The sequence below is a fragment of the Heloderma suspectum genome, chromosome 1 (assembly GCF_057233095.1).
Source record: "Heloderma suspectum isolate Gila_16-S chromosome 1, 16-S_ref, whole genome shotgun sequence".
NCBI classification, from domain to species: domain Eukaryota; kingdom Metazoa; phylum Chordata; class Lepidosauria; order Squamata; family Helodermatidae; genus Heloderma; species Heloderma suspectum.
In genome coordinates this window covers 7,131,127-7,152,963 of record NC_139458.1, presented here as the reverse complement: position 1 = coordinate 7,152,963, position 21,837 = coordinate 7,131,127, and the positions used below count along the sequence as shown (strand labels likewise).

General features: G+C 42.3%; 1 protein-coding gene across 8 annotated transcripts in view; it reads right to left on the bottom strand.

Annotated features, from left to right (window-relative positions):
- The window catches only part of FERMT2 (FERM domain containing kindlin 2), a 159,642-nt gene that overhangs the window by 123,709 nt on the left and 14,096 nt on the right, over positions 1-21,837 (bottom strand). For 6 of the 8 annotated variants that reach the window (XM_084834608.1, XM_084834628.1, XM_084834597.1 and 3 more), the window contains exon 3: positions 3,113-3,346. In XM_084834608.1, the coding sequence (XP_084690734.1) occupies positions 3,113-3,346 (234 nt within the window). Of the gene's footprint in view, positions 1-3,112; positions 3,347-19,534; positions 19,591-21,837 lie in introns of all 8 variants that reach the window. The other 2 variants (XM_084834652.1, XM_084834662.1) reach the window with 1 other exon arrangement.

Genomic DNA, 21,837 nt, shown 5'->3' with positions numbered 1-21,837 from the left:
ACCTCTTAACCTTGCTGCTTCTCCTCCTCCCAGCTTCTAACCTGGCTCTTTTGTCTCTTCTCTAGCCCTTTGCCGTGCTATTTCTCCCTCCCTCCCAGCCTCTAGCCTCATTATTGCTCTCTTGCACACCTCTTTAGCTCACTTCTGACTTACAACAGCCATTATGCATTTAGCCACGTCCTCTGTAGGAGCCATTTTGTGGTGGTGCCCACAGCAGTTTCTTAAATTTCCAAATGTGCCCACTGGTCGAAAAAGGCTGGGGATCACTGAGGTAGGATTTTTCGGGAAGGATTTTAATGAAATGCAGTTTTGTTCTACTTCGCTGATTTGTTTGCTTTTACATTTATATTTTGCTGGGTTTATGCTTGTGTTATCTGCCCCAGGCTTCAGGATGGGAATGGACAGTAATCTAAAGTGAAATGAAAAGATATTTAAAACAAGTAAGTTTATCAATAATATTACACTTTATTTAATCCTCCCTTTAAAAAAAAAAATCAAAAGTCCTAAGAGGATCTCTAATTTGCAGCTATTACTTCCACACTATAATAGTTTACTTATAGTGACTCACTTCCTGTCTCTTGACAGAAATGGGTCAGCCAAGAGTAATCCATTTTTATTTTAAAAGCAGAAAGATTTATTATTACAAAGTTCAAGTTACAGATTCTGGATACAGAATCCAATTTAGATTTCCCTTTACAACCGGCCTTGAGTTAAGAAGCTTGTGCAAAACTGACACTAGTTATTAGAAGACACTAAGCACAAAATTAGGCAGAAAAAACAAAGTTCAGGTTGTTGTACTCTGTTAACACTAAATCAGGGTGTTTGGTTGAAAACAGCACTATCCTACTTGGACACAACATGAGAATTTTTCCCATTATATACTCAAACTCTTCTCTGCAACTATGTCAGGGTGGAAACTGAGCCCATAGAGCCCCAGAGCAGTTCTGATTCTGAGGAAGAACAGCAATCCGTGGGAAAGGAGCTTGCTCATCTCTCACAAGCACAGCAGCTGGCAGAGATTCCTCCTGCCAGCATTCCTGGGATAGATAGTGACCCTAGCAGTGAGAGAACGCTGGAGGGGGGCTTGCTGGACGCTTGGCGCAGACGCAGGGAGCGATGACAGATGGAGGGCGCGGAAAGGAGGCACTCCACTTGTTTGGCGCACAAGCAACGGTCGTGTCCCGAGGACCCAAGGGAAAGAGGGAGGATCTCTCCCTAGCCCATAGGTTCAGGGTCTTCCTGTGGTTCTTCTTCAAACAGGGACCAACTGCCTTACCTGGAGCTTAGGCTACTCTACTATCTTTCCCCAGTGCTGTTCCTTGCTTAGTCGCTAGTGATTAGTATCTGTAAGAGTCATAAAGGAGTAAAGGAATAAAGCCTTGGAAAGAATCCTCATCGTCTGTGTCCTGAGTTGGCTATTGGAGGGGACTGCAAGAGGCAGCTAAGGTGCTCCTGACAAACTATGATGCCTAAAGTGCTACTTCTAAAAGGAAAAAAAAAGCCAAGCAAGAATTTTCAGTTTTAAGAAGACTCCTCAGAAAACTTTTGGAGCTGAATGTGGGTGATGGAGCACAGGTTGCTCACTCATCTTCTCCCTGAAAATTGAGTATGTTAGGGAAGTAGATTCCCTCGCCTCATATAAATAGAAGTCTGTTTAACTAGTCAAGGATGCCCCAACTTTATGACTTGAGAGAGGTTCTAAGCACCCAGCATGGATGAGTGCATTGGTCAGTGCCCTTCACTGGCATAGAACTGATGTTTTGCTAACATTTTATGAGCCAGAGGAAAATGTTGACATAATAAGAGTTCCATAGTATCTTACTTCTACTTTATCAGTTGAGCTTCTGTATGAAGAATGAGGACCAAATGGGGACCATGACACGAAGTATGTTGTTAGAAAGCATTTTTATTTACTAGCTGGTTCATTGGGGGGGGGGGGGTGCTATTTTCAATCAAGATCACAGTGGATTGGAAGAGAAGATTTAACCATGCTTTCCCCAGTAGCATTACTGACGAGAATTGCCTCTCCCTTTCATGCCACTTTAGCCCTAGGGAAAAAGCACCCATTGGCACCAACAGGTTTTTTTTTTAAGTCTTCAATAGTTTACAAAGCACATACACACCATCCAATAAAACAGAAATTCATCAACAAAACTATCTCAAGAAACAGCAGCAAGGACCAGCACAAACAGAACAAAGGCCAGCACATTAAAAATCAAAGGCCCTCTTGGATTCAGCTCTGAGACACTCACATTTTAACTTGGACTAGGCAGCTTTGATCTGTGGGAAAACAGCGGCCTTTCGATAAAAACAGCCTCTTGGGATAATAGCATCCTCATATAGCAGGAATTAAGTTAAAATACCTAATGCCCAGCTCTCAATTTTCCAGAACCTTCAAACAAGGACATTTCTTTAGTCTCTTTAGTTATAAAGGCATAACACCTGCAGAGATTTAACTCAGTTTGAGAAGTTGATTACTGATATGGAATCAAACTTCTCTAAAATTCATACCATCTCATTAGATATTGAATCCAAAGCAACAGATACCAACTGATTTGGTCCTTTTTATCTGAGAGGATCTCAGCTGAGTTCATTGCAAGCTTAAATGTGAGAGAAAACTGTATAAAATGGCTGTGCATTGGCATTTAAAACCCCAGAGAATATCCAGGGTTTATAAAAAATATTAACCATCAGTATGGTATAAATCCCTCAAAATAAATGAAAATAACACATATATACAAGCATAACAACTGACATACTACACATTAAGAAAAGACACAGACTGTTATGCCTGGAAGCAAGCAGCAAGAATAAATGTGGCATAACAGTAGTAGCACAGTTACTCCATACACAATCCCAGCATTTGGCAGGCATTTTGCTAGTTCCATCAACTGAAAGCTATTCCTTCCTCTTTTTAGAAGTGCCTCATGTGACACTAGACCCTTAGGAAGCTGAACAATCAACTCAGAGGAAGACAGACTAAGCTATACTTGCTAGAAGGCTGATGCTTCAGATAACTGCCACATTACAGAATAGGTACCGAGAGCTACTGAAGCTGGCTGCTTGCCACATGAAGGGGCACTACTTGGCTCCATAAGCAGTGGATACTTACTAAAGGTCTTGCAGATGTCAGATACTGCCTTGAAGACTCTGTCAGAGAAGTTCACTTTCACCTTCACATACTTCATGTTGGGAAGTTGGAGTCGGAGCAGTTTGTGCTGAGGAGTGAACTGCAGCTTTGCATCAGCCTGTATTCCATACTTATCCAGAGTCCAGTGTGTTTTAAGAAGCCAAGTTCTCTTCTTTTCCCACCACAGGGCATGGTCAGACCAATCCCTCTTGACATCTAGGAGAGTAAAGGTACAGGATTAGGAACTACATCGAATAACTGAGCAACGCCAGCCTACTTAAGTTTTTTTTAAAGCATCCAAAGATATTTACAGCTATTTGTTTGGCTATAGATAGCCACCATTATGACTTCTGTAGGTCCATAACTCAATGGTACCAATTACTTCTGTTTCCATAATTTATCCCATCCACCAGAACAGTTATTCTTTTAATACCCTGGAATGGCATAAGCATTACTCTATTGTATGGAAACTTACTGACCACTTACTTGTGAGGTCTAAGCAATGAATAAGGCAGGGGTAGGCAACCTTATACTCTCCAGGTGTTTTGGACTACAGCCCCCAGAATTCCTGACCATTGACCATGCTGGCTGGAGCATATGGAAGCTGTAATCCAAAACAACTAGAAAGTGCCGGGTTGCATACCCCTGGAATAAGGCCATCAATATACATATGTATTTATGGGCTTTCAGGGCCATACTTTCACAAAGCAGTAAAAACAGAACTATACTGCTAAATTAGTCACACCAAATTACTATAAGATAGCACTTTAACATTTTCTAAACTGCACCTTCAGCCATAGAAGACCCCAAGATGGCGTATATCAAGTTTAAAATCAAGTACAATAAACAATGCTTAACATTAATACAATAAAAGCTGGCATAAAACTATTCACCCAGCAAAAAATACAATAGTTTAAAACATCTGGGAAAATACAGAAGTTTTGAGCGGACACCAAAAAGAATAGTGTTCATGTCAGCCATATCTCTTGGGGGGACATTCTACAGTCAGGGCACCAGAAATATCCTCTCTTTTGTTGATGAATAATGCACTTTCCCCAGCAAAGATCTAAATGATACTACAAGGATTCCAATAAATAAAATATTTATTGCTCAGAATCACATGTAGCCAGCTGCACAAAAAGCACTCTCAGTGAAAGGCAGCCTGGAAGCAATATATTTAAGACCCATTTGAAAGCCTGTAATGGAGGGGCCAGGTGTAACTAATTCAGAAGGGAATTCCATAACCATGTAGCCACCACCAAGCTAGCCCTATTTCTCATGCTTCTCAACCTAACTGATCTTACCAGTGGGAATACAAGTAGGATCTCCAAAGCTGATCTTAAAGTATGGACAGAATCATATGGGTGAAGGCATTCCTTAGATCAGGGGTAGGCAACCCAGTGATCTACAGTTATTTTGGTCTACCATAATCCTTGACCATGCTGGCTGGGACTTATGGGAGATGTAGTCCAAAACATCTGGAGGGCACCAGGTTGCCTACCTCTGTGTTAGTTAACCTGGTCCCAAAACATTTAAGGCTTTAAAGGTTAACACCAGGCACCTTGAATTCAGCCTGAAAAGATACTAGTAACTGAAAATGGTGGTGGAAGCTACTCTGGAGCCTTGTTTTGGCTAAAGAGAACAGTAAAAAAAATCTTTCAAATAAATACATCTCTGAGGGGTCTAAATCTGACCATGCTGCTGCAGTGTTGGCTAACTGCACCACTGATGAAATGCACGCTATGCTCCCACATGGCACTATGGACCACAGCTGAGCTACATATGAGGTCAGTTGGGGAGCAAGCTAGTAATGGCACTGTAAAACATTCTAGGGGCAATGCTGAGCAAATACCATGATTCCACAGGAACACAGGGTATGGCACTAGGGCGAGAATCAATCCAGCTTCCTGAGAATCTCAGCTTTCATTAGGGAAAAGGGTTTCTAGTCACGGCTGCAAAGATATGTTTGAAAATGCATGGGTAGTGCCTACTGGGATCTCAGAAAGCTGGAGAAATAAGATTTCTGGTACTTGGAGGTAGGGCTTTGGTGCCTGGCATTGCTTCTTGCCCACACCCTGATTAACAAAAACGGAATTCTGGGGGGGAAAAGTGTGTGTTTTCCCAATGTGTGTATGCAGGCCACAGAATTTGCCTTTGCTTGGTGAAGATTCTGGGTTGCCCAGGAGCAGAGTTTTAAACAAGTACATACAGCCCTGGTTCTCATCTATTCATAAGCCCTATAATTGTGACAGAATCCTGTGCTCTTCACAGCAAGAGTTCTATGATAAGAGGTTGAAGGACTTCTCTACACCACCTCCCAAGTACAAGAAAACTGCTTTAGCTATCATGAGGAAGACTTTACATCACAGCAGCTGAATTAAGGTCATAAGACTGGGCTGCTCAACAAGTAACTTTCTGAGAATTGTTTTTAAGAAACAATTATCTCTCTGAATTTCTGAAAAATGTAGCTAGTTAGAGGAAAAGGAAGGCATAGTAAAGTCATCCTAACACTGGCATCATAAAAAACACAACAGATTCTACTGGTGTAATATGGCTAGAAAGCAGGAGTGGCAGCCACATATTTCAACAGCACAGAGTTCTATCATCAAATTAAACAAAACCAAATATAGAAAAGCATGCAGCTTGCAATGAGCCTTGGCTACTCTCAGAGAAATCTGTCAAATGATTACGATGAATTCTGGTCCAAGCTTTCGCTTCTCTGAAAAATGTTGAGAGAGCGGGGAAGGAGTTTGCATAGAAAGAAATATTTTGCATCACTAGCACTTCTGCTGTTTCAGATTTGCATGTACATGGCAGATTCTAGATTATGATAGCAGTTGGCTTCACCATTTTCAAGAGCAGATGGGCTAAAACAAATACTTAGAAATGTTCCTAGATTCACCATTTGCAGGCATCTCATAATACTTGTTTGAGACTTTGGTATACAATGGCTAGTGGAGACATAATACTCCAAATCTTTCAACCATGATGAAGAGAGTGAGCTTCAGGATTGTGAGCTCCTTCCTCCTCACTTTTCTGGAGTGAGTTCTATCTAAATTATATCCCTTATGAATATACAGTGGAGGTGAGGAATAGATTTCAGGGATTAGACCTGATAGACAGAGTGCCTGAGGAACTATGGGCGGAGGTCCGTAACATTGTTCAGGAGGCAGCAACGAAATCCATCCCAAAGAAAAAGAAATGCAAGAAAGCAAAGTGGCTGTCTGATGAGGCTTTACAAGTAGCTCGCGAAAGAAGGGAAGCGAAAAGCAAGGGAGAAAGGGGAAGATATATCCAACTGAATGCAGAGTTCCAGAGAATAGCAAGGAGAGACAAGAAGGTCTTCTTAAATGAACAATGCAAAGAAATCGAGGAAAACAACAGAATGGGAAAGACTAGAGATCTCTTCAAGAAAATTGGAGATCTCAAGGGAACGTTTTGTGCAAAGACGGGCATGATAAAGGACAAAGAAGGCAGGGACCTAACAGAAGCAGATGAGATTAAGAAGAGGTGGAAAGAATACACAGAAGAACTATACAGGAAAGATCTGAATGTCCCTGATAGCCATGATAGTGCGGTCACTGAACTTGAGCCGGACATCCTCGAGAGTGAAGTCAAGTGGGCCTTAGGAAGCATTAGTAACAACAAAGCTAGCGGAGATGACAGTATTCCAGCTGAGCTATTTAAAATCCTAAAAGATGATGCTGTTAAAGTGCTGCATTCAATATGCCAACAAATCTGGAACACTCAACAGTGGCCACAAGACTGGAAAAGGTCAGTTTACATTTCAATTCCAAAGAAGGGCAACGCCAAAGAGTGTTCAAACTACCGCACAATTGCGCTCATTTCACATGCCAGCAAGGTGATGCTCAAAATCCTACAAGCTAGGCTTCAGCAGTACGCCAACCGAGAACTACCGGAAGTACAAGCTGGGTTTAGAAGAGGCAGAGGAACTAGAGATCAAATCGCCAACATTCGCTGCATCATGGAGAAAGCAAGAGAATTCCAGAAAAACGTCTATTTCTGCTTCATTGACTACGCTAAAGCCTTTGATTGTGTGGATCACAACAAACTGTGGCAAATTCTTAAAGAGATGGGAGTACCAGACCACCTTACCTGTCTCCTGAGAAACCTGTACGAGGCTCAAGAAGCAACAGTAAGAACCCGACATGGAACAACCGATTGGTTCAAAATTGGGAAAGGAGTACGACAAGGCTGCATATTGTCACCCTGCTTATTTAACTTATATGCAGAGTACATCATGAGAAATGCCGGGTTGGATGAATCAGAGGTCGGAATTAAGATTGCTGGGAGAATTATCAACAACCTCCGATATGCAGACGATACCACCCTAATGGCAGAAAGCGAAGAGGATCTCAAGAGCCTCTTGTTGAGGGTGAAAGAGGAGAGTGCAAAAGCTGGTTTGAAACTCAACATTAAAAAAAATAAGGTCATGGCATCTGGCCCTATCACTTCCTGGCATATAGAAGGGGAAGAAATGGAAGCAGTGACAGATTTTACTTTCTTGGGCTCCAAGATCACCGCAGATGGTGACTGTAGCCATGAAATTAAAAGACGCTTGCTCCTTGGGAGGAAAGCTATGGCCAACCTAGACAGCATAGTAAGAAGCAGAGACATCACCTTGCCGACAAAGGTCCGTCTAATCAAAGCTATGGTTTTCCCAGTAGTAATGTATGGCTGTGAGAGCTGGACTATAAGGAAGGCTGAGCGCTGAAGAATTGATGCTTTCGAACTGTGGTGCTGGAGAAGACTCTTACGAGTCCCCTGGACTGCAAGGAGGTCAAATCAGTCAATCCTAAAGGAAATCAACCCTGACTGCTCACTGGAAGGACAGATACTGAAGCTGAAGCTCAAATATTTTGGCCACCTAATGCGAAGAGAAAACTCCCTGGAAAAGACCCTGATGCTGGGAAAGACTGAAGGCAAAAGGAGAAGGGGACGGCAGAGGATGAGATGGCTAGATAGCATCACTGATGCAATGAATATGAACTTGAGCACGCTCCGGGAGAGACCGCAGGACAGGAAGGCCTGGCGTGCTATGGTCCATGGGGTCACGAAGAGTTGGACACGACTGAACGACTGAACAACAACAACAACAACAACAACATGGTTTACCCACATTATTCCTATATCTCGAGAGAACTGAAGCCCTGGAGAAAAAAAAAAGAAAAATGAGGGGGGACTATCCCTGCTGTTTAACTTGATATCCAAATATGCTGCATGTCCTTAATATTGTAACTATGTAAAACTACTTCTGCCTAAACCAGGGGTGGGGAGAACGTAGATCGGGATTCATTGATAGATCTCAGAAATTTGCATCCCCATGAAATTTGCTCCAGAGGGTCCCCTAACCCTACAGAGCAGATTTGAGGGGCAGGAGGCTATAGGTGGAGGGGAAATGGTCCCCTGTCCTGTTCCGTTGATAGACATTTGTCAATGGAAGGTACCACTGGGATTTCACCCAATCCATTTTATGTCATTAAAGCAGTAAAATAAGTTTAGGTTTGATTTTCCCAACTTTTCAGGGGTGGGGGGATGACTTTTTAATGGTTCCAAAGTGTCCAGAAATTTTACATCTTTAGCCAATCATGGTTAATACCAACTAGGTTTATTTATTTATTAAATTTCTTAATCGTCGAGCTGGCCGGTCCCCTGGCCACTCTGGGCGATGTACAATAATACAAACAGTTTAAAAACAATAAAATTACACATTAAAACATCATTTTCTAAAATTTCCCTAGCCCACCCCAACTGCCTGCCCAAACAACCAAGTTTTCAATGCATGGAGGAAGCTCATTAAAGAGCTACTTAGCCAGGGGTTTGCAGACCTACTTCAAATCCTGGTTTTAAATGCCAGTTGTAGACACAATACTAAACCAGGGTTAACGCCAACAAGGAGAGAAAGGCTTGACTCTGGATCTCTTAACTATGGCTAAGAGTTATGTCTACACTCGGCCAATAAATTCATGTTCTCAGGCCTTCTTCTGCCGCTACAAAGAACTAAAGAGAGTAAAAACCAGACAAGACCTGGCAAAGGTTCAAAACATTCTAGCAGCTGATAACCAAAAAAAGAGACTGAAATGGCTTGGCAATAAACCTGCAAGATTATACTTTGAACAGAAGCTAGGGAATTTGTTCAGAAAGACGGTGTTTAAGAGAGGAAGAATGGCCTTTTACAGAAACATTTCCCTCAAGCAATTGCTGAATGGTTGAAGAGTTGAGTCTCATGTTCACTACCACAGACGTGTTAATACCAAAGCCTCAACATCCTTGAAGATTTCACACCTGGCACTCCCGGCACACAGATTAATTTCTAATTTCAGCAAACTTGAGATAACAGATGGAGGTTCGCAAACACAGAAACAACGTATGAAACTGAGGCAGATTTTCCACAAGAGAAACAAGGCATACATTATGTCAGCATCATAATTTAAAAAGTGCAATCTATTAAGCACAGTTCCCCTGTAGGACCCCAGATATGACAGGGGTTAAAATGGGAGCAGAAGTCCCTTTCTTCTCCCTCCATCTTTAAATATATCATTTAATTATTCTAATTATAGTAAAATGAAGGAGGACACTGTTTTCCCCCCTAGGCATCCAGGCTTTGGTAGCTCAGACATCCAGAAGGTATTGTCTTAACCTAAGTGACTATTGCCTTTCAATAAGAGGAAAACAAACTAAACTTAGCATGGAATATGTGTAATTGGAGGCAGAAAAGCATCTATCAATCACCAGCTAAAGGGCACACCAGTCTCTACATCTAACAGGAAGAAATGATCCCTAAAACAGTATTTGAACATACTCTGACAACTACGACTGCAGTATTTGAAGCCAATATTCCAGAGTAAACTTTAGTTTTTCAGTGTTCTTTTCCTTTGTAGTGCACAAGTATTCAAACTATCATTCCATGTAGTAGCGGTGTGTCCACAGATGGAGGCGGGGACAGAAGGTAGATCAGGAACTAATGGTACATCTCTCTGTGATTTTCAGTAGATCAGCAACTTGTTTATCTCCAACTCCCAATTGTTTAACAACAGCAACAACAAAATTACTTTTTCCATCTAAATTCAGCTGCTGAAATTAAGAAAGCCTGGGGTAAGATCAGTTAAGACCTAATACTGAAAACAAATTCCTAGACCCAGAATGCGCTCAGAGGCACTCTGTTCTCTGATTTTAAGTGTATTTCTTTCCTACCTGGCTCTTGGGGTTGGTGGACCTTCAAGACCTTGGGGTACTAGTAAAAAAAATAAACTAGATCTGACAAGCTTGAAGCCTGCCCACAGCAGACAATCAATTTTCTAGCTAGCTTTAAGTTGGATCACTCACTCTAATTAGGCAAAGTAGATGCCTCATGCCAACAAATAGCACAGCAAAACAGGGCCACCTATAAATAAGAGGGAATTTTGCATTCATAGGGGAACCCCCTACTATGAAGAGAAGCTGGGTGTATTTTTTTAAAGCTGGAAAAAAGGCAGCCAAGAACTGTGGCACAGTGACAGTATGAGGGCAGAGTGCAAGAAAAGCCCACAGCAGGCTAGGCAGCTGATCAACTGAAAGGAATTAAGCAACCTGCTGCTTGTTTCCCCTCTTTAGGGCCTAATTGGGTGGAGGACATTGGGGTCAGGAGATGCACACCATTAGATGAGCATCCCCAAACACAATTTCCCCCCATGATCACTATATTGTCAAGGGTTATCCCTTTCACAGCTCAAAGGATCCTGAAATGGCATGGGTGGGTGGGTGGGTGGATGGATTCAGGGGATGTGTGCCATCAACCATGCACACATCCCAACCTCAATTTTTCCCAGACTTTTTCCATATAGCAAAGGGAGGGAAATGTAGAAGAACCATCCTCCTAGCGCTGTAACACTGCTGGCTGTGCAACCCCAAACCTAAGTGCTTTAACATTATAGCACTACTGTATTACAGAAGTGGAGGGGTGGGGAGGAAACATAACTGTTTTATTTCCTACTTTCCCAAAGCCTACCCATCTGGCTCTGTATCGTTCAAGTGCTCAGGGTACGGGCTGGCAGCCAGCCGCAAACCTCCCTATAACAGTGCAGATTGGGGTACATGCATTAATCCTGCTGCCAATCAATGCTGAAAAAAAAAGTTTGAGGCAGCTAGCCCAGACCTAACTACTGCGTAGTGCTAGTACTGCAATGCTCCTCTTGGAGGCTGGCTCAAGCCTCAGCATTAGCTCTGCACTGAATCTGGGGCTGGCTGCACACCAAGTCCTGAAGAGGAATGCCGTATAGTGCCAGTGCTATAGCGTTCCTATTCAAGGCTCATTGGAATCCCAAACTGAAGCACTGTAGCACTCAGGCTGGGAACACCCCCAACACTGTATTGTGGGGTCCCCACTTATAAGCATTAACAATTACAGGAGGAGTCAAAGAAATGTCAATGAAGTGACACGTATCGATTCCTACATTGAAAATAAGTCATTTATCATAGCATCTCAGTCAAGGCAACGATGTGAATGAATGACATTTCACAAATGTCAAGGTTCAAGTTACTGCAAACATCCATAACTATGGTACTTTCCCTGCACTAGCTTCCCCAGTTCTCAGCTGCAATGCAGAAAGGCCCCCATATCCACAGATGTCCAAATTTCAAATTGAAAGAAAATAAAGCTAACAGGAGGAATCGTTGTAAACTCCTGTTCAACATAAAATGCTCCCAATTTTAACTGAAAATAATAAATTCAGCAATGCTGGGAAAGAAGGGAACAGAATGTGTCTGATTTTGTATAGCTAAAACAAGGCACTTAAAAGCCTTATTTTAAATCACAACGGGGCACAGCATCAACTGTAGCATAGTGACTGAGACTGAGCCATGTACCAGTAAGTCCCTAGTCCCTTGCTTCTGGCATGAATTCACTAGATAGCCTTAGGCGAACCTCTCAGCCTTCCATTTGCAACATTGGAATAATACTGACCTACTCTATCAGGTTGAACAGCCAAAAGCACTTTCTCATACTAAATGTTATGTATTACAGGGGTGAGGAATGTGTGGCCCTCCAGATGTTGTTGGACTGCAACTCCTATCAGCGGATAGTGAATTGTAAGGGATGACTGGAACTGCAGGTCAGCAATACCTGGAGGGCACCATGTTCCCCATCTGGAACACCAAGCCTTTGTTCCCTTGGTTTACTAAAAAGACTATTAACACAGGCATTTAATACACCAAAATGGTAAATGTAAGACACTGGTAGCACTGCTAGATGCTTACCGTGACTAGAGTATTTGGATTTGTCAAAAACAAGTCCTGTCAGACGAATCTGATCTCATTTTTGGATCAAGTAACCTCCCTTGTGGACCGTGGGAATGCTGTAGACATCATATACCTCGACTTCAGCAAAGCTTTCGACAAAGTGCCCCATGATATCCTGATGAGCAAACTAGCTCAAAGTGGGCTAGATGAAACAACGATCCGGTGGATCCACAGTTGGCTACAGAATCGGACTCAAAGAGTGCTTATCAATGGGATCTTCTCAAGCTGGGGAGAGGTAACAAGTGGGGTACCGCAGGGCTCAGTCCTGGGCCCAGTGCTCTTCAACATTTGTATTAATGACTTGGAGGAGGAGGTGCAGGGAATGCTGATCAAATTTGCAGATGACACAAAATTGGGAGGGATAGCTAATACTTTGGAAGACAGAAACAAAATTCAAAGTGACCTGGATAGACTGGAGCGCTGGGCAGAAAACAACAGAATGACATTTCATAGGGATAAATGCCAAGTTCTGCACCTAGCAAAAAGAAACCAAATGCACAGGTGCAAGATGGGGGATACGTGGCTCAACAACACGACAAGCAAGAAGGATCTTGGAATTGTTGTCGATCACAAGCTGAATATGAGCTAACAATGTGATGTGGCTGCAAAAAAGGCCAATGCTCTTTTGGGCTGCATTAATAGAAGCATCGCTTCCAAATCCTGGGAAGTACTAGTTCCCCTCTACTCAGCACTGATTAGGCCTCGTCTGGAGTACTGTGTCCAGTTCTGGGCACCACACTTGAAGAAGGATGCAGACAAACTGGAGAGGGTTCAGAGGGCAACAAAGATGATCAGGGGACTGGAAACAAAGCCCTATGAGGAGAGACTGAAAGAACTGGGCATGTTTAGCCTTGAGAAGAGAAGACTGAGGGGAGAGATGATAGCGCTCTTCAAGTCCTTGAAAGGTTGTCACAGAGAGGAAGGCCAGGATCTCTTCTTCATCATCCCAGAGTGCAGGACACGGAAGAATGGGCTCAAGTGACAGGAAGCCAGATTCCGGCTGAACATCAGGAGAAACGTCCTGTTAGAGCAATACGACAATGGAACCCATTCCCTAGGGAGGCGGTGGGCTCTCCCACACCGGAGCCGTTCAAGATGATGCTGGACAGCCATCTGTCAGGGATGCTCTGACTTGGATTCCTGCATTGAGCAGGGGGTTGGACTCGATGGCCTTGGAGGCCCCTTCCAACCCTCCTAGTCTATGATTCTATAGGACAGGGGCAGGGAAACAGTGGCCCATAGGCCAGAACCTGACCGCAGAGCCTTTCAGACCTGCCTGCCAGCCTCTCTTCTCATGCTCCACCCCTCTTCAACTCACCGCCACCCTTTCTTGGGAGCAGTCCTGCAAGCACTTCACTCACCTCTACTTTGCCCTTCTCGGTGACATCTAAAGAAATTCCAGAGGGGAAGTGGAGACTTGCCAACTTGTTTAAAACCAGAATTATTCAAACATATCAACCTGTTTTCCCACTCAGGGGAGAGGGCAATCCAGATTTTCCACTAATGAGAGCAGTGTGTTTCAGGGGAAGGGGGCACGCATGTGTTTGTATGTGTAACATATCCATTCTCCTGTGTATGTGCACGCATGTGGGTTTGTGTGTGTGTCAGAAAGAGTGTGCAGTAGCCCCATCCATTTTTGTTTGGGCTCTGCCCTCTTTTTGCACACACACCCTAGAAGGCTAGACACTGGGGAATGCAGCCCTTAGGCCAAAAAAAGTTACCCACCCCTCCTTCCAATTCAATTTTTTTCTAGAAAACCCACAACACTATCCAAGACAAAGTTAAAATGATGTGTTAAAGCAAGTCACTTGTCTTAGAGGTCTCTCCAGCAGCAGGGGACTTCAAAATTGGATTCTACAAATGATCAGTGTTCAGTTATTACTGGTGCTAAAACTGTGCTGCACTTTCATCAACAGAACACCAAAGACTAATCCAGTTAAACAATTACTTTACCAACAGCCACAGCCAATAGTAGAGATGACTTTGCTGGGGTAACTGTTGTTGTTATTTGCATCCCAAACATCAAACTAGGGTCCACAAATCAGCTTTTAATTTCCAGGGTCTGTGGAGCTTGAGCCAACTCTGGTCTTAAACCTGCAGATATTTGATCACTGAATTTCCCTGGTTTTGGGGAAGATAATTTATAATTATAGTGTTGGCAATCCTAGTCTCTCCCCAATGAATTTCAATCTGCTTTCTTGCAAGTTTACCTATATATAAATGGAATTATAAATACTTAACAAACGGTAATCATGATTTCATTTCAAGAATCAGGATTCTAAAATCTCAGGGAGAACTTCCACAATAGAGGAGGCTGTCCTCTGCAGACAGTCGCCTTCCACATGTAGAAAGTGGTGAGACAGGCTCATCTCTGCCTCCCTTCCTCATGTGTAGAGCTTATACACAATGAGAATGACTTACCAGAGTGAGATTCCCACAACCATCTTACTGAATGTACATAGAGTGTGAACACACATTCAGTGTAACATATGAATATGCCCTAGTGTGAGACACAATCCTTGCATGTCCTTTTCCTTCCACACAGAAAGTAAGAACAAGAATCAGGGCCCTTGCACTGTATTTCTACTTTTCGAAAGGGGGCATGAGGTCTTGGATTCTTCTGCTCCCCATACCTGTACATTTTCTTTGTTTTTTACTCAAAAGTAAGCTCATAGGACCTCATATGGATCAGGACCCTAGAGTGGTACGTAGGGAATTTAACTCTTTGCCTGCAATTTACCTTACAACTAGATGCAATTTTGGCAATTTAAATTGAGCTGGGGGGCAGGGGGCTGGTCAAACCAATGAGAGGCACACCTCCTCCACAGGCCAGAATAATGTCCATCAGTAGTTTTTACCAAAATTTGAAAGAAATATATGAGCCCCAGCTTGGAGAAAAAAGCAGGGGAGGGGCCATAGCTCAGTGTGATACAGCACATGCTTCGCATGCAGAAGGTCCCAGGTTTGATCCCCACCTTCTCTAGGTAAAGCGAGGAAAGAATCCTGCCTGAAATCCTGGAGAGCCGCTGCCAGTCAGTGTTGACAATACTCTGCTAGGTGGGCCAATGGCTCAGTATAAGGCAGCTTCCTATGTTCCTATGTAAGTACAAATGTGTCAATTTTCAGTACTTTTTAACTTGCTGTACCTCTGGCAATTTTTTATCAAATTGGTTTGTAAACCTCATCAGATATATCATGGATGCCAAGTTTCAAGTTATTAGCTCAATAGGTGTCATTTTTATCAGCAGTAGGATTATGAGGCTTATAATGGTGGAACCTTTTCTTTGCAACTCAGCTCAACTAGAGGGGCACTCCAATGCCCCTTTAGTGTCAGCATGATAGACCTGATGAGTTGGTCCACCTCTAAGATACTTATGAAGTCTACTGGATTCCAGAACTCCCACAGATTTTCACACTAATCTTGACTGCACACACAAGCAATTCAGATGTGACCTTAGTGGCATGGGAGGTACTTCTGTGTAGTTTAGTCCCATGCTGCTGCTCCAGTAACGCTTGAAAAACAGGAACCATGTGGGACAAGTGAAGCAAAATAATTGATTTCAATTTCACCTAAAAGTCAAAAATAAATGCAGACAAGTTTTCACTATAATATACTCTTGTTGTTGCTTATTCGGTCAGTCGCTTCCGACTCTTCGTGACTTCATGGACCAGCCCACGCCAGAGCTTCCTGTCGGCTGTCACCACCCCCAGCTCCCCCAAGGTCGAGCCCGTCACCTCCAGAATATCATCCATCCACCTTGCCCTTGGTCAGCCCCTCTTCCTTTTGCCTTCCACTTTCCCTAGCATCAGCATCTTCTCCAGGGTCTCCTGCCTTCTCATTATGTGGCCAAAGTACTTCAGTTTTGCCTTTAATATTCCCTCAAGTGAGCAGTCTGGCTTTATTTCCTGGAGGATGAACTGGTTTGATCTTCTTGCAGTCCAAGGCACTCTCAGAATTTTCCTCCAGCACCACAGTTCAAAAGCATCTATCTTCCTTCGCTCATCCTTCCTTATGGTCCAGCTCTCACAGCCATAGGTTACTACAGGGAAGACCATTGCTTTCACTATGCGGACCTTTGTTGTCAGTGTGATATCTCTGCTCTTAACTATTTTATCAAGATTTGTCATTGCTCTCCTCCCAAGAAGTAAACGTCTTCTGATTTCCTGGCTGCAGTCAGCATCTGCAGTAATTTTTGCGCCTAGAAAGACAAAGTCTGTCACTGCCTCCACGTTTTCTCCCTCTATTTGCCAGTTCTCAATCAAGCTGGTTGCCATAATCTTGATTTTTTTGAGGTTTAACTGCAACCCAGCTTTTGCACTTTCTTCTTTCACCTTCGTCATGAGGTTCCTCAGCTCCTCCTTGCTTTCAGCCATCAAAGTGGTATCATCTGCTTATTAATCTTTTCCATAAGAGTTTCAGTTACAAATCAAAAGTATAGAAAGGCATTTTGTAGGGAACAGCTGTTCAGCATGTGCAAACCTGCACAGAATGCCCCTGTGCACAGAAGGCCAGATCCAGGAATCCATCTCCTGCATAGGTAGGGTCAGCACTAGTTCCCTGGCTCCTGCACATGTGAAGGCATAAAAGCAGGCACATATGGATGTAGATCTGCAGGAGCAATGAACATGCCCCCCATGCAGTGCAATCCCCATTGCTCCCATGCATCACAGATAACTGAATACATATCCATCTATTTCTCAGTGGGAATGAGCATCCTCATATACTCTCTCTATGGCCACTGTGCATGTCATTCTCCAGTTTAATTCTGCACAGCTCCTTGTTACATACAACTGTGCATCAGGATTCGTATCTCGTATTATTCCCATTTAAATGGAGAAAGGGGAAAATAAGTGCCTTATGACTGCCCAGTACATCCACGGTGGAGCCAAGCCAATATCAGAACCTGGCCCCAAAACTGAAATGCTATTAATTTACCCTTCACTCTTCCCCAAGGCTCAGGGTTTGCTTACCTACTTAACCATGTTGACTCAGAACACAGTTTGGAGCAAATGTTCAAGTAGAGCTACTCCAAGGAGACAAACATTCCTCAGGATAAAGTGCTATTAGTGTAGCACGTGGTAGAGCCATGAGTAGGATATATATGAGATAAGAATTAACTCTGGATTTCTTAAGAGTTCAAAATGCTTATACAGTGGACTTGAAAATGGGCTGGTCAAGCAGGGGGAATATGAAAGCGATATAATTTGAAGGTGTGTATTGGAACTCAATTTACTAAAGCCACTTAAGGGTCTTCCAGAACAGGCTTTTATTGTGCAATCACACCGCCTCATTCACAGAATTCTACAGGGGGTCCAGAAGTCCTTATGTTCCATTTGTTGCCCTCCTGTGTTTTCCCACTGATTCGTCAGTCTTTCTCTACCCCAGAAAATCCATTAAAGGAAAAAAAAAAAAAAAAGGCAGAACTGCTGCACAATGTCTTTGCAGTGTTAGAGCTAGGAGCCCTCTGTTTGGAAGCACCCCACGTTTCAGAATTAGTGCTAGTGGTATGGTTTGTCTACAGCCATTTCATATTAAATAGCATCTTCAGTCCCTGCAGTAGAAATAAGTGTAAAATGTTTGTTCTTTTTCCCTCTCATTTGTTAAAGAGAATGTAGTCTAAATTTCAGACAAAGAACTGTATTCTACTCCACTTGAATGATCACAATTGGGCAGTACTTCCATCATCTTTACCCCCACCACAGCATTTTCCTATAATCATCATTCTCAGTGATACAGAAGTACAATATGCAGTTCATATTTTAATTTAAATAAGTGGGTACAATCAGACAACCATGAAAGTAGTATATAAGTGTTAATATAAAACCACCTCTACAAGCAGCTCATTAAAACTGAGAATTAAGAGTATTTATATGGGGTTTGGCCGAGTGATTACTAATGGATACTTTTTCCTCATTCTTTCATCTTCATGGTAACTTTTGGCTCCAATGATTATCAAAATGCCCTGCGACTTGGGGTAGGAAGAGCAATATAGTTCCACCCGTCTCTGTCTCCAGTGGGGCGAACTCAAGTGCTCCTGGACAATTGCCACCAATGCTTTCTACACTCTATTTGATGATAAGGCTGAGGTCTTCTCAACCATCATCCACTTCTTTGTAACTAGCCTCAATGCTAGACTCATTTAACACTCTCTCTGAGGGTCTGCCCTTGAAAACTAGCTGAAAATTTTAAGCCAATGAAAAATGTGATGGCTAGATGGGAGGATGTCACAACCATACTCCCGACATCTGCACTGACTCCCACAATCTGGGCACAATTCAACGTGCCAATTTTGACTACAGCTCCAAATAGCTTGAGCTGTGTACACAGCTACTACCTTCTCCTCTATCTCCCGTCACAACTTCCAAGGTCAACAGAAAGCATTTTAACAGCACTCTTTCAAACATGTTACATAACAAAAAGACACATAGAATGGTGTACTTGCCTCAGCTTTAGAATTCCTTGGTGTTTGCCCAAGCCTGTAAATCTTCCAAGAGGATGATTTAATACTTCCATTGAATAAGCATTTAGAAGCCAGAGATAAGTATATTTTAAGATACATACGCAGAAATTCCTAACATGTGGCTTTTGTAGTATTTTGTGTGGTAACTTTATTTCTATACCTTTGTTACCTGCCATGAGGAAATATGGATAAGGCAGATTACAAGGCTAATAATTACATAACTGAGAATAAGGCTCTAATAAATTAAATTCTCATCTTGTGGTCATCCCCTACCCACTCTGAATAATTCTGAAGAGAAATTCATCAATCCACTTTACTATGGGTTCTCTCCACTTAGCTGATATTCTTATGTCCCAAACCAGTTTTCCATTTCAAAGCAGGTCTATTTTCACTTGACCTGATACTGTTCCCCAGTACTGCTGCAGACAGGTAAACCCATTTCAGGGGCCTACAGCGGGGACAAATTGTCTTGCGGGGGGGGGGGGGGGATATATATTTAGCACACTGGTCCCAGAAGATCTTGTTAGCAGCCCTATTGGTCCACACAGTTTAGCAGCCCACTCCTAGAAAAACTATTATAAACTATAACAGTTAAAAAAAAACACAAGCTCAGCTTCTCAGGAAAGTCAATGGACGCTCTGAATACCATTTGAAACTGTGATTGCCGCGATGCAGGATACCAAGGTTTCCAGCTGCAATAAACTGGAAAAATAAAAGGAAAGGACTTCAGTACAGCAGGGATAATACGGATGAAGAACTGCGTGATCATATTTTGGAAATAGAAACAAAAAAGTTATAGTCTTAAGAGGAAGCTTCTGATTTGGGCTGGATCTAACTATAACCAACAGTTTCCTGCCTGTGGTATAACAAACCAGAGCTTTGGGACTGCTAAGGAGACTGCAATGTCCCAGACCCAATCAGTTCCCAATGCCAATTCTCTGTCTTCTTGTTATAAGGAAACTAAACTATCAATATCAGAATACTCTTGAATATTCTGAAGTTAGATTAAAAGCTGTGGGCAGATGTCTGCAAAAACAAGAAAAACTGAAAGCCCTAAATTCAGATTTTTGCTAAAACCTACATAGAAGTTTTTGTAGTGCATAATACTGATTAATAAGCTTTAACAGGGGAGAGGGTTAGGAAAAGAGCAAATACTTGTCATACAACTACTATAGTAAAAACTATATTGTTTAATCCTATTTCTGTGATAAACACAAAAAATGTAGCCCCATTTTTAACACCAAGGTTGTAGTGAAGGAATGTATCATTTAGTTGTCAAAAACACTATTTAAAGCAAGATGGAAAACTATATCCTATATCAGTTTATACCATTGGTCTTCAACTTGTAGGTTGGGACCCACCTACTTGGTACTACAGTCTTAGTGTGTTGCAACAGCAGCACTACTCTCATACAAATATATAGGGGAAAATAGTAAGTGGGTTCCCAAATGCATATATGGGGTAAAGATGGGTCCCAGGTCAGAAAAGGTTGAAGACTACTGGTTTATACCATTTCATATAGTTTCAGCCACTGAGCACCATCAGTGATATTAAGCAACATAGAGCCAGTGTGGACCTCTATTTAGATGGAGAGTTATGTCTGTATGTGGAAAACCCAGGTTCTTTCTCTGCTTACAGTAGCAAAACACACCAGTTGGCCTTCAGCAAGTCTCTCTCAGCCTAACCTACTAATGTGTATGAATAGCCGAGATGAAAATCTGCACAGCAAACCATGCACTAGTAATTAACAGCAGCTAGAGTATAGAGCAGGTTTATTTTTTTAATCATTATATATACATCATGTACAGCAGACCATATAGAATTATCATCCTCAGAAGTTAAAGCAGCCAAAGGTATAGCTGATGGTTCAATCCAAAGCCTATCTACATGGAAATAAACTCCACTGAAAGTCAAACGGGTTCATTTTCAAGCAAATGTTTGAAGGAGAATCCAGAGTTAAATGTGGTATGAATATGTCGATAGAAGAAGCAAATAGCAGTGACATACTAAATTGGATGCTCTGGGCATTCAAATGAGTAGAGTATTTCTAAAGATCGGAATGGCCAAGAGGCAATGAAGAGCTTTTGAGTATCCTATACTATTTAAATTGCCATAAGCATTCAGATCCAATTGCTGGATCTGAGCAGGATGGATTTTTCATTAGTCTGATGCAAAAAGGTTGTCCTTGCCGCCAAAATAAATCTATAGCAGTTGAAACAAATCTAATTCTGTCATCAGTGCTCACAACAACCTCTCCTAACTGCCAGTTCTTAGGATTATCATCCTACCTCTCAACATCCAAAATGAAAGGGCATACTTAACCAGTGCTATTTAAAAGTGACCTTGCATAGGAAAAAATTCAACTCACTATAAGCACTGCATAGCAAAAGAACGCTTTTTGCTCATGGGGGGGGGTCAACTGCCGGATTTGCTTTCCGACAAATCCTGCAAATTGAGTAACCAGAGTGCCAAATACTGTGTGTCACTTCCTGTTTAGAAAGGACGTTCGTGGATTCTTAGCACATTGAGTCATTCACCTTATTTAAAGCCTTCTTACTATCATGTCCTATTTGTTCCTCCTCTTGAACTTTGTGACAAACAGGGTTCACGTGCTTAGTTTCCAAAGAAGAGGGGATTTCCTTCAAAGGGATGCTTATATCAGTGTGGATGCATGTCAAATCACAAGTCTTGAGAACCACTCAGTGTACAGCTAACAAAGCAAAGATTCTGAAATTCTATTTAACACAGTCCTTCGAGGGTTCATTTTTTGCTCACCCTGATATAGGCAGACTACTCAGTGTAAAATTATACACTAGCCACACAATAAGATACAGGAGAACATTCCTACAAGTTTAGAGCAAGCAACAAATTCCTATGGCAAGAGAAGAGATTTATAAAAGCTTTGCTATATATCAAGTGCTGGGTTGCCACACTTAGTTGCATGGCTCA